The 13,196-nt window shown below is 46.5% G+C and overlaps 1 protein-coding gene across 1 annotated transcript in view; it reads right to left on the bottom strand.

Moving 5' to 3' along the window:
• The window catches only part of dnajc17 (DnaJ (Hsp40) homolog, subfamily C, member 17), a 54,442-nt gene extending 41,726 nt beyond the window's left edge, over positions 1-12,716 (bottom strand). Inside the window, exons 1-2 of the mRNA XM_076299738.1 lie at positions 12,573-12,716; positions 2,336-2,405 (exon numbers count right to left, since the gene is read on the bottom strand). Coding sequence (XP_076155853.1) covers positions 2,336-2,405; positions 12,573-12,650 — 148 coding nt within the window. The 5' untranslated portion in view covers positions 12,651-12,716. The remainder of the gene's footprint in view (positions 1-2,335; positions 2,406-12,572) is intronic.
• Positions 12,717-13,196: the final 480 nt, after the last annotated feature.

Below are 13,196 nucleotides of genomic sequence, written 5' to 3'. Positions count from 1 at the left end.
TGTGTGTGTGTGTGTGTGTGTGTGTGTGTGCGTGCGGGGGGGAATTATCGGACACATGTCCTGCATTAGCCGTGGGTGCCTACAGACTCACGAAAGCCGCTTCCTCCAACAGCACCCCCACACACACACACTCACACTTTTCCCACGTAAACCTGGGGCCTTGAACACATCTACACCCCCCCCCCGCCCCCCAACACACACACACACACACTACCCCATAAGACCCAGGACAGCAATCAGGGCTACCACGCAATGCCTCCTTTACCAAAACATTTACACGCACAGTCACACACGTATACACACACACACACACACAATCGCACACCAGAACTTCCAGCCAGTCCCACCCTCACACAAACACCACACACACACAAGCATACACCAAAATGTCCTCCCAGTCCCACCCTCACACAAGCACCTCTCCTCCACTGGCCAGGTGTTGAGCCCTTAATGACTGGACCATGGTGCTGGGGCTCTGTGTGGTGGGTACACTCAGCGGTAACAAGCCTCTCACTCGGCACCCCAGCTCCAGTTACTCCCCAGGAGAGGGACAGAGACAGAGGCCCCAAAGAGAGAGGGAATGAAGGAACGAGAGAGAGAGAGAGAGAGAGAGAGAGAGAGAGAGAGAGAGAGAGAGAGAGAGAGAGAGAGAGAGAGAGAGAGAGAGAGCCCAGGCCCCCTGTGGAGTGGCCCGTGTCGGGTTGCAGGTACTGGCGCGCTCGTAATGGGCTTGTGTGAGGGCAGCAGGAGGGGTCGTGTGCAGAGTGCCGTCTACTGGGGGTTCACCGGGGTGGGGAGGTGTGATGTGCGTGTGAGTGCGTGTGTGTCTGTCTCTGTGTGTGCGTGTGCGTGTGCGTGTGCGTGTGCGTGTGTGTTTCTGCACGAGGCGTACGCACGCAAGGGGGTGTCTCTCGTGTAATGTGACCCTCCTTCAAAACACACCACTACCACCACCACCACCACCACCATCACAAACACACACACACACACACACACACACACACACACACACACACACACACACACACACACTTACACGCACCCCCCCCCCTCCTCCCTTACGTTCAAAGAAGAGGGTTTTCTACTCGTTTGCGTGTGAGCAGCAGGACAGCCATACATGTGTGCATGCATGTTTGTGTGTGTGTGTGTGTGCGTGTGCGCGCGTGTGTGTGTGCGTGTGTGTGTGTGTGTGCGCGTGTGTGTGAGTGAGTGAGTGAGTGAGTGAGCGTGAGTGAGTGAGTGGGTGAGTGAGACTAGAGAGAGAGAGCGAGCATATACAATATTACCCTGGCTCTGTTTTCATTTCTGGGAAACGGAGCTGCTTTATTCCACTCAGTCCCCGATTATCCCTCGTTTCCCCCCTTTCTTCTCTTCTTCGCCCCCCTCCCTCGCTCCCTCCCTCGCTCCCTCCTGACTTAATCAGGATTCGTGTGCAGCATCCAGCGACCACAGAGCAACCCCCACTCCAAAACATGCCACGCAACAGCTCCTCCTCCAAGGTACACATTTTTTGTTCCAGTGGTGTCCTTTTGGATTTTTCCTGCTGCTGAACTGCACTTCTAACGTTGATTAAATACATGTTTTTTTTTGGGGGGGGGGCATGGAGAAAAAAAGGAAGCTACAACGGGGTTTGGTATGAGTTAGTCCCCGTCACGCTGTCTGTCTGTCTGTCTGTCTGTCTGGACCACTGACCACCGGTGCCAGAGGCTGCAGGGGGGAGGCTGATGGCTCAGACCCATTTGCTGGACAGGTCCAGATGCTTTAATGAGCAAAAAGCACTTGGTCCGAATGCAACAGGCATCTCCAGTGACACTGCCCCTGCTGAGGTCATGATAATGATCTAGTGACTAGGATTAGAATGGTCATGATGATGAGGATGGTGATGCTGAGCCTGGGCTGGCGTCCCTGCTAAAGGAAAGGGCACACTGGCCCCGAGTGCTGTGAGACAGCATGAGGACCACAGGGTCAGGCAAAGGATGGGGCACAACTGCCGAGATGGAAGTAATCTGCGTAGGACATCCAACCAGGTTCCGCCAAGGTCAGGTCAAGATCCCAAAAGATCAGACACAGAACAGACCCAGAACAATTCCAGAATGAACCTTGAGCTGGCTTAGCAAATTAGCCTATAGGACAATGAATGCTGAGCAAATATGATAACCTGTAAGCTCTAAAACAGCTACCCTCATTATCAGTTGTGAGCACAACTGCTCTGACTGACAACTCAGGCACAAGGAGTTAGCCACTGGTCAGAAAGTCATGTCCATCTACAGTATGCAGCAGATACATGAGGTAGTAGAGCATTGTACAGCTACCTGATAGGAGGTCCAATACTCACCTGCTTTAGGGTTGTCAGGGTTCTTGTCTGGATGGCACTTCAGAGCTTTTTGTCTGTACGCTTTTTTAATCTGTTGGGTAAGGCGGAGAGAAGAAGAGGCAGCACGAAAGAGAGAGAGAGAGAGAGAGAGAGAAAGAGAGCATAAAGGGGGGTGGGGGGGGTGAGAGAACAATTAAACTTACATGTGGGCACACCGTTATTAATTACAGGTATGGGGATGCATGTATTTATAAGATAACCAAACAAACAGTTTTAACTGTATGCTAAGGTTTAAAATCCATTCTTCAAGTGGACCGGGGAAAAAAATGCATTTGTTTATAGGTCCCTTTCAAGGTAAATTGCAGCCACCGCATAAAGCCCCGACTCTTATAAACAACATCTCTAAGCACTTCACTAAAGACTCAGTGAAACGCACTTTTACACAGTCTGGCAACAAACACATGCTTCAGCAATGTAAACATTGCAGGGATTACTTATTTCACCAGACCAATGAACCACTCAAGCAGTACCGACGCTCTCAGGTACTCCCCTTATGTCACCGACAGTCCCATGAAGCATTTCTTTGCATGTTACATGTTGCATGTAAGGTTGTGTATGTGACAAATAAAATGACAATTCGACATTTGACTTGGGATGGCCTCAGTCGCCCTCGTTTGGTAACAACTGAAGGGGAGCTGAGCAGGCCTGGGTGGCTGCTCTGTGGTCAGGCTGATCTCTCAACGCAGCATCACGGAGGTCACGGAGTTCACAAAACCCATTAGCCCAACAGTAATGAACAATGAAACCAATTTCATTCCAAAACCTTGGAGGTGAGTGTGTGGTGTCTTGTGGAAGGGGTTGTCCCCCTCTAGATCCATGCGTGTGTGTGCCTTCATACAGTGTCCTAAAACCAGCAGGCCATCGACCCCAGTGACGGGGCGACTCGCGAAAGGTCCCCGCGTCAAATTCTTTTTCGCCGCCTCTTGTCAAGGCCGTCTCTTATCGTGTCATCGCCTCTGCCAGGGGCTCCGTCTGTTTCGCCAGCACGCCGGGTCGCTGTGTGTGCTTCTTGGCAAACGGCGCAAACAGCGATATCATTTCAAAACCTCCATTGTGCTCCATGTCTTTCTTGGCCTAAGCCATAACAACGCAGGAATGTTGGGGGGTAAAACAAGGAGCAAGTCAAAGAGAAAGTCAAAATGATGCTCCCTCTCCCCCTTATAAAACACACACACACACCCACACACGCTTTACATGCCAAACGGAACAATAGAGCAGGAAAAAGCCCACCGCAAGATGACCATATTGAGGGGTCAGGAGGACAGGATGGTTCAGAGAGATTCTCTGTGTCACCTAAGAGTTACTTAGTTAGGAGCCCCGCAAACTGGTTTCTGTTTAGAAAAGCACTAGGACATAGTATACATGCTCAATTGTGTGCCTCAGTCTCTATTAGATAATAGCAGGCTTGTAATGAGAGCTCATTTCAGAGACCAAACTTCGTTCAATTTACTCTTGTAAACTGTATGGTATTCTTCCTAATTTTTTGGTAAAAGAAAAAAGGGATTACCCTGTTTACCAGTTAAGTCCCCAGTTTTTATCCTGTGCTATTCTTCCGGAATGTGAACCGCACATTCTATGGGAGTTAATGACAGCGTGGTTTTCATTACGACCCCTGCCTACTAACCTGCAGAAAAGCCAGCATCTCTGTGTATGTGTGTGTGTGTGTGTGTGTGTAGTGGTGTTCATATGTGTGTGTCCTGCATCTGTGCGTCTCTGTCTTTTCCTTCAGGAGAGAAAGACAGAAAACAAGACAGAAAAACATATGTGAACCTCACTCTCACTGTAGTCAGAAGCGTACCCATCACAGCTACACACTCTCACTGTAGTCAGAAGCGTACCCATCACAGCTACACACTCTCACTGTAGTCAGAAGCGTACCCATCACAGCTACACACTCTCACTGTAGTCAGAAGCTCACCCATCACAGCTACACACTCTCACTGTAGTCAGAAGCTCACCCATCACAGCTACAGACTCAATCACTGGCCTTGTGGTCAGCACAGTTCTCTAAGATTTAGCAAAAAAGTCTTCAGCACAGCATGGCCCCAGCAGCCTTACACTTCCACATTTTTCCACAATTTGACCATTTGCCAAAGTTATTTGTTGGCAAAAGGCACCAATGCAAATGCTACAAAAGAGAGAGTGGAGAAGAGATCTTCCCTAGCTGCTGAATCCCAGCTGATCAGCCCATTTCACAAGATGGGGGCGCTGTGTAAATCAACTTCCTGTGGAACAGCACAGTCCCATAGACAGCAAAAGAAAAGTCCACAGGAAAGACAAAAGCAGGAAGACGTTTTACCCTGCCAATTAAGGCATCATTAACATCAACGAGGCCGGACACCTGGGGGGGCCTCATGTACAAAGCTTGCGTACGCACAAAAATGCTGCGTACGCCATTTCTCACACTCACATCCGGATGTACGAAGACTGACTTGAACGTGAGAATGTGCGGTCCTCCACGCAAACTTCATGTCTGGCGTACGCACATTTCCAATGTGTATCGTCAGTTGGCGACACTTAGAGGCAATGCAGCGCAACAACATTAGTTGATCGCGAGCCTTTATTTGCACAGTATATTGTGAAATGTGGGTTATTAAAAATGATAACACTTCGAAAATAGGCCTATGTTTCTAAATCTGGACATGCAACATGCACAAATTCTACTAAGTTATGCAACAACCTATCTATGATGACAACTGTAGACTTATTAGAGGATAAGAATTAAAAGGGAATGTGAAACAGCCTACACAGCCCCGATATTTGGTTACGCGATTGTTGATGACTGGCTTATCAAACATTTCAGATTCTGAAGAGCTTTCCACAAAACCTGTGATAAATGGGGTCGGCTTCACGCATTTGCCCATGCCTTAACATTTGCCGAGTGTTTTCCCTTCATATCTCCAATAGTTTTTATTTTAAAAGAAATACATAAGGGACAGGATCATGCATGTGAATAGATAGGCTGACTAATAAGTGCGAATATAAGATATTTCCCTGATTGACTGCATGGCTACTTTGACTTTCCTTGAGTAAGCATTCGCATTATTGTCACACTTGTGTGCAAATATAGGGATATGATCCAGAAATCGTAATGTTGTGGCGAGGTGGCCTGGATCAACTGAGTTTATTCCATTCGGGTGCACGATGCGTGGTACTTGGACACGATTTATTTAATGATTTTTTAATAAATGTAGTTATGTTGTCATGGTCCAAATGCATTCAACCCAGTTATGCGAACCCTGTCACCTACTTGCAGACTGACCAATAATTCTGCCACGGTCTCAGCCTAGCCACTGCCACGCTCTGCCACTACTGTTTTTGTTTTGTTATTAATTAATTACAGATGATAAAGACATAAGATTCTTGCCATTTCGTCAGATAAGCACTTCTACCTCGCATTCGCTGGAAATAAACTTTTTTATTCATTTGATGATTTCAATTATTAAACTTTGCAAATTGCAACAGGTTTGAGTATTAATGGATCCACAGATGAGTTTTCATTGTTATTGCGGGATAGGCCATTTTGTCTTCGCAGAGGTCTGCGCTCTCGAATGACCTTCTAGTTAGCATATTAAAATGAGTGTGATTGAGGGAGGAGAGAGGGTGGAGTGTAATGCTCGTGCATGTACGCTTAATTTCACGTTAATTGGGATGTACAAAGAAAAGCTGCGTGGAATGCTGCGTACGCACAGTTTCATACATCAGGATTTTTTTGTGCGTACGCTACTTTTCAGGTTTGCGCGTACGCAATGTTTTAGTATGAAATCCACGCAAGTCTTTGTACATGAGGCCCCTGGACACTGTGAAATAGGCTTATTTGGCTTATCAAAAGTAGTAGAATTACACCACATGCCAATAAGAGCCATAAAGAGCAGGGACAGATTTACAGTGCAGGGAGTGTTGCGCATGAAAAACTTCTGATTTACTTTTTATACCCCAAGTGACTTCAAGCAGAATACAACCAGAGTAAACAGCTGTTCAAAGGAATGAGCAATGGCAAAAAAAGGTTTCAAAGAAACCCAGAAGAACACACTCTCCTGCAAGACAAATAGTTCTCTAAGAATCATTGCATAACCAATGGCCAGTGAATATCTAAAGGGTGTCCTGCCAGCCTAGCCCCTGCTGGGGGTTGAAAGTGAAGGTTTACTGGCTGCCAGATGCATCAATGAGAGGAAAAGGAAAGAGGAGGAGGAAGAGGAGAGGAGGAGGAGGAGAGGAGGAGGAGAGGGGGGGGGGGCTGAATCTGGCAGCATAGGGAGCACGTGCGGCCGTACCCTAATAATGGCTGGGCTATGGTTCAGCTGCGGGGCTTTCCGAAGCTAAACATCATTAGGGGGCTGCAGCGCTCCGTCAGCCAGGCTGCCTGGCACCACCGAGGGCCTCGGGAGTCCACACTGACACGCACGCACATGGCACCAGGCCAGACACACACACACACACACACACACACACACACACACACACACACACACACACACACACACACACACACACACACACACACACACACACACACACACACACACACAAACACACACACACACACACACACACACACACACACACAAACAAACATACAGGCACACATACACAGCACAAATACAGAGAAATGCCTGCACACACATACAGACTCACAGAGAGACAGAGACAGATACACACACACACACACACACAAACATACAGGCACACACACACAGCACAAATACAGAGAAATGCCTGCACACACGCACACACACGCACACACACACACAGCACAAATACAGAGAAATGCCTGCACGTACGCACGCAAGCACGCACACACACACACAGACTCACAGAGACAGACAGACAGACACACACACACAAATACACACTATAGAGAATGTGCTGACCTCTCAGATTCTCCACTGTTCTCATTTCTCATCCTGATTTCCATTCTAGGATTCTCAGATTTAACTGCAGACACGTACACACACGCAGACAGACTCACCATCCTGACTCTTACATAATAGCTGAGATCCTCAGGTCAAAGGGATCACTTCAGCACTCGGGGCATGCCTACACTGTGTGTTTGTGTGTGTGTGTGTGTGTGTGTATGTGTGTGGGCAAACCTTGACCCTTGGCTTCCCACCTCAGAGACAGATAAACACTGACACAATTTCTTGCATTACAGCCGGGAATGCAATCCCACGCAAGAGGCGTTGATGTCAAACATCTGTGTTTCAGACTGATGGACAGTGTGCATGGCTGAATAAACTAATGAATGAATGGAAAAGGAAGAAGAGAGAGAGAAATTCCCTCTCAAAGATAGACAGATAGATAGACAGACAGACAGACAGACAGACAGGCAGACACTCCCAAGGGGGGATACAAATAATTGTTGAGTGTATGTATGAGATCCTTGTGTCCATTTCTCTCTCAGTGTCTGTCGTTATCTGTATCTTTGCATGACCACAACTGTTAGCGTGTATTAATATGCACATGCCAGATTTTTCACAAGGTCTTCAAATATGTGGTATGTCTGTATGTGAGATAAATACTAATAGTGCTAACCAAGTCACATAGCCTAAATGGCGTAGCCTATTATTTTATAGAACATTTCTTTTCAAAAACAGGCTTAAAAGCTGCCATGTAACCACAACAGATGTCCCTCTGGTAGTGTAGTATTGGGAAACTTACAGTAATGTCAGTGTAGGTGCATACAATATTCACATCAGTAGTTAAAGATGCCAAACAGTCCAAGAGTTTCAATAACTACAATGACTAAATCTGACTATGCTGCTAGGCGATATCAATCAACACACTCACACGCAGGCTTCCAGTAGGCTACCCACATTCTCAACAGGAGGCCTAATGACTTCCATCAGTGATTTAAGAGTTATTACTTCAACTGAGGCTTATTTCATTATTTTCCATTTACCTTGTTTACCAATTTGCTCACTTTGCTTACTGAATGATTTGGTGGGTTTTATATATCTGGCGTGCATTATTCAATGCCTACTCAAAGACTGCTAGGGAAATGGCCCTCCTTTGCCACCTGCTGAATGGAACATTTCACTGGTATGCATTAATGCCCCTTGGGACACCACAGAAAAATGCATCTCCATCACTGTTGCCCTCATAACAGGCCTCGAGGGATGCACTGTGTGCATTTCATGGCAAGCTATCTGGCCATAATGTTTACAATGCCAATGCCGCCCACCCGTGAGACAAACAAACCAGGGTAGTCCATGGCACGCCAAGCCGAGCCAAGCCTGTGCCAGCCAGGGTCAGAGCCGCTCCACACACGCCTGGCCAGGTGTAATGCAATCTGTGCCCAGTATGCCATGCCACCCTCATCATCCAGACTGGATTGGCCTGAAGCACCCTCACCCAACCATGCGCGCACACAAATGTCCTCCGCTGATATTCTCATGCACAAATGACACTGACAAATACAAATACAAACACACACACACACACATACACACAGGGAGGGAGAGAGAAAAGATCCACACAGAAGCAAACATACAGATATATGCATCCACACAGACACATTCACTCCCTCTCCCACACTTTCCCATTCTTTCACAGAGACACACACACACACACACACACACACACACACACACACACACACACACACACACACACACACACACACACACACACACACACACACACACACACACACACACACACACACACACACACACACACACACACACATCTTTAGCTCATTAGGCTCTTTAGCGTGTGCACCTCCCGGTGCTGTTGGTGGGCTCAGCGCAGCGAGAGCCACATGGGTGGCTGATTGGCTGCTGGGGCGTCTGAGAGGCCAACCAAGCCCAATCTGCCACCAGACACAGACTTTATCAGACCGGAGAGGAAACACACACCACAGACCACAGCCAGGGACACACAGGAGAGAAGAGGAGGGAGGGAGGGAGAGAGAGAGAGAAGAGAAGAAGAACAGAGAGCTGAAGGAATGAAGAGGGAGAATGGACAGAAAGAGGATGAACATGGCGACAAGGAAAGACATAGAGTGAGAGAATGAGAGAGAGAATATTGTAGGCACCAGAGGAGTCGTGGAGACAGAGGAGAAAATAAGCAAAGAATCAAGTCACTCACAGACAGACAGACAGCTGCATGTTTAACCTAGTCACAGGATGACTTTTGCCCCCAACACTCCACCCACCTCCACTGGTTCAGCAGCAGTTTAGCATGCACACTAGGCTTGGGAATCGGTTCCAGGTATCGGTTAGGAATCGGTTCCAAACGTTCCGATCCATCGGAATCGTACACATCCACACGTTAACGATTCCACTAACGATTCCAATACAAAGCTTTGTTTAAACACGCCCGCCCACATACACACACTTACCTCAACTAATGCTAGCAGATGGTGAAAAGAGACACAAGACACTTGAGGATTGGAGCGGGGCGGGGAATAACTGCCCTATTCAGTGATGCAAAATTGTGAGATCGAGGGTAGGATGTGGATATGTCTGGACATGCCTCTGCTTAACTCAATCCTTCCGTCCACCCTTACCAGATAGAAGGGTCCGGACACAGACGAGAAAGCACCCACTCCTGCTATACACCGTCATGGCTGACTACATCCAACAGGCCACTGAGCTGGCAAAGTTCTGTTGGTTAGCTTTTTTGCTAGTTTCATCCTCTAAAATGCCACATAAATGCCACGGGCAGCCGTGGCCTACTGGTTAGCGCTTCAGACTTGTAACCGGAGGGTTGCCGGTTCGAACCCCAACCAGTAGGCACGGCTGAAGTGCCCTTGAGCAAGGCACCTAACCCTTCACTGCTCCCCGAGCAAGGCACCTAACCCCTCACTGCGTCGGGATTAGTGTGCGCTTCACCTCACTGTGTGTTCACTGTGTGCTGAGTGTGTTTCACTAATTCACGGATTGGGATAAATGCAGAGACCAAATTTCCCTCACAGGATCAAAAGAGTACTTATACTTAAATCCAGGGGAACTTCACATAAATTAAAAACACAACTAATTTGAATAAAAATTAGCTTTTTCCCTCATTTGAGTGGTCTCTGATGTGACCGCTCACTGCCAGCCTCCCAGACACCACTTCCCAGTGTGACTTGTGCTCTCAACCCAAAGCTGAGTTCCAAACTTCCAAACCGACAGCATGGGCTCAGCATCACCAGCAAACCTGAACCAAATGAGGGAGAGCCCAGCAGTGTTAAGTGCAGCTCTCAGCTGGATTAACATATTCTAACATATAAGGCTTTCCAACAGAGGACAAATTACTAGCAGTCCTGTTACGCTTTCTCCAACTGCCAGAGAAAGAAGGGGAAAGAAAAAAGGAAGGGGAAAAAAAGAAAAACCGAGAAAAGACAAGAAACCCAAGTGACTAAAAACTATTGCGAGCAAATAAGCTTGGGGTGTTAATGTGTTGACATTTGTCTGGAACAACCAAGGCCGTGTGACAGTTTGGTCGTCTCTGACCTTCCGTTCCGTGTCACTTTGCGCTCACGTTAGGCCAGTGGTGTGGTGAGCTACGGCACTAAACTAGCCCATCGTCTGTGACCATCGCTAGACCTCACACTGGTTGGCAGTCTCACCCGGCAAGCCTGGCTAATCCACCATTTTCCTCAGCATGCTCTTTCATGGCAGTGCTCAGAGGATTTTGAGAGCCATTTAAGAAATTAACTCCCCACCACTTACTCCTTCTCTGCCACCCCACTTTAAATTTTGGCTGTCGTGGTCGGCTTCGTGCCATTCCGAACCGTGAATTCCAAGTAGGAAAGTTGGAGGGGGAGTGTGCCGGGTTGGGAATGAACAGATTAAGGAACCGTGTCCATTTCCGACCACTTTCCCCCCTCAATGAGCCCAACATGCAGCAGCTTTGAGCATGGGGGGGGGGGGGGTATCATCTTCATCTGTTCCCCTGGGAAAACCATCCTGTGGTTTCTCTGCACATCATTTGTATTCATACTCAGCTGTGTTTGGTACATAATGTTTGGGACAAACTTTGGCTCTCTGCTCATGCAAGCCACATGATATTATCCACTACCAGAGGACTCAATAGCTGAGAAGATTTAAACAATTGCAAGAAGACGCTAAGACTAATTACAACAAACACTTTCACAGTGTGTGACATCCTCTTAGTTTCACTCTCTCATTACAGTGGGGTATTCCATTGTGGTTTAGTGACAAATCTAGAATTTAAATGATAATGCTCTCTGAATGAATTCACTTTGTAATGTCTTCCTATAGGAAATGCTTAACCTATCACACTATTGTGGCAAGTGGCTAACACAAAACTTCCAATTCCATTAGCACTCCATGAAAATCTTTTACAACTTAAGTGGCATCTTGTTGATGCCTGCACTTGCTGATTTTGAAAAATTGATTTTCACACTGGAACAACACTGCCATCTTGTGTCCATCTATGGGGCACTATATACACACTGCCTAAAGCTCCTTGCATCTATTCAAATCCTGCCTGATGTTTTGTCTCGTCTGAGGTATGACATCCGATTACTCTGAAAGAAGCGCTGTTATGTGCATAAAGTTAAAAAGCCATAATTCCTGAAGCAATATACAGTGGTAGTAGGTGAAGAAATATACAGTGGTAGTAGGTGGGAAGTCTTTTATTTGGCACAGTTGACACTGACCTGATGAAACCCATGAAGACAACAGTGCCAGTCAGTCTGGAGCAAAGCATCCAATCCCATTTATTCAAGTGATTTTGAATAAAATACAAAGTGGTGCTCTTGTGCCTGTAAGAGTGAGGCTTTGTCTTGACAGGCAACGCAAAAAAAATGTAAGGAAAGGGTACTGTTTCTGTTTTATAAATAGGCTAATTTCATCCTCAAAATCAACTTGGAATGATTTCTAAACTGCAATTCATTAGCTAGGATACTATTTCGTACTTCGTGTCACAATGTGCGTTAACCTCAGAGAACATGTCATGAATTTAGAAACAGTAGGCTATATTTATAAGAGTGCCAGAGGTGTCATTAAGCTCTCTTGCCAAGGGGTCGCTGAATGCACTGAGAACTGACGTGAACTGCCACATGTTTCTGAATACAACTAGCTTTGTATTTAGCACATTACATTAGCAAGCATTGTGAGGCCTACAATACATACATCTGCTATACCTCTGCATCTATGACAGATGCAAGCAGCTAACATAGCTAAAACGCCGATATTACGTGGAAGTTTATCTCCAATTTGGACATAATGAAGTCAAAATCACTCACGTCTTTTGAGGACGCTGTCTCATCAACTTCAAGTAGGCCATACAGGTCCATTTGCAAAAGTTCTTTAGTTGCTGCCATGTCTAATATCGTAAAAAAGTTAATATACAAAGAATATTTGAGCGCTTACAACGTTTTGGTTTTGACCTTTCAACTAGGATGCAGTCGCGTCATTTCCTGTGACATGCAGGCAGGGAATTGTAGTTCTTCACGAAGTGAATGGGTCTGCTTTTAACCTATTTTAGTCTATGGTTTTAACCGGGCTATATCAACTCCTTAGGCTCACCAAATTGTCAGTGTCAACTCAGATTAAAATATGTACCTGACCATGAAAAAAACCCATCTGTAATCATTGAATGTGTAAATAAAACTTTTTAACTAGGCTATTTTTAAACCTGGCATCAAGTTGTCCTTTTGCGAATTAGACCTGAGGGGTATTTCACAAAGGCAGAATTAAGACATCCAAGATAAGTGATAAAGCGAGGTTTGACATAGCGTTGTCTGGTCATCCTAGCTAAACTCGTTTCACTAACGCCAATCCAAGATGAGTAGGAGCAACTATGTCTAGGTGTAAGTAATTCAGAATGTGTGCGCGTTCTCGTTTCTGCTCCAAAATGCCCACGGTTG

This window comes from Alosa pseudoharengus, unplaced genomic scaffold (assembly GCF_046254945.1).
Source record: "Alosa pseudoharengus isolate Yale_2024_CS ecotype anadromous, Long Island Sound unplaced genomic scaffold, YU_APseudo_1.1 YU_APseudo_1.1_scf_22, whole genome shotgun sequence".
NCBI classification, from domain to species: Eukaryota; Metazoa; Chordata; class Actinopteri; order Clupeiformes; family Clupeidae; genus Alosa; species Alosa pseudoharengus.
This window is presented reverse-complemented; position numbering and strand designations above follow the sequence as displayed.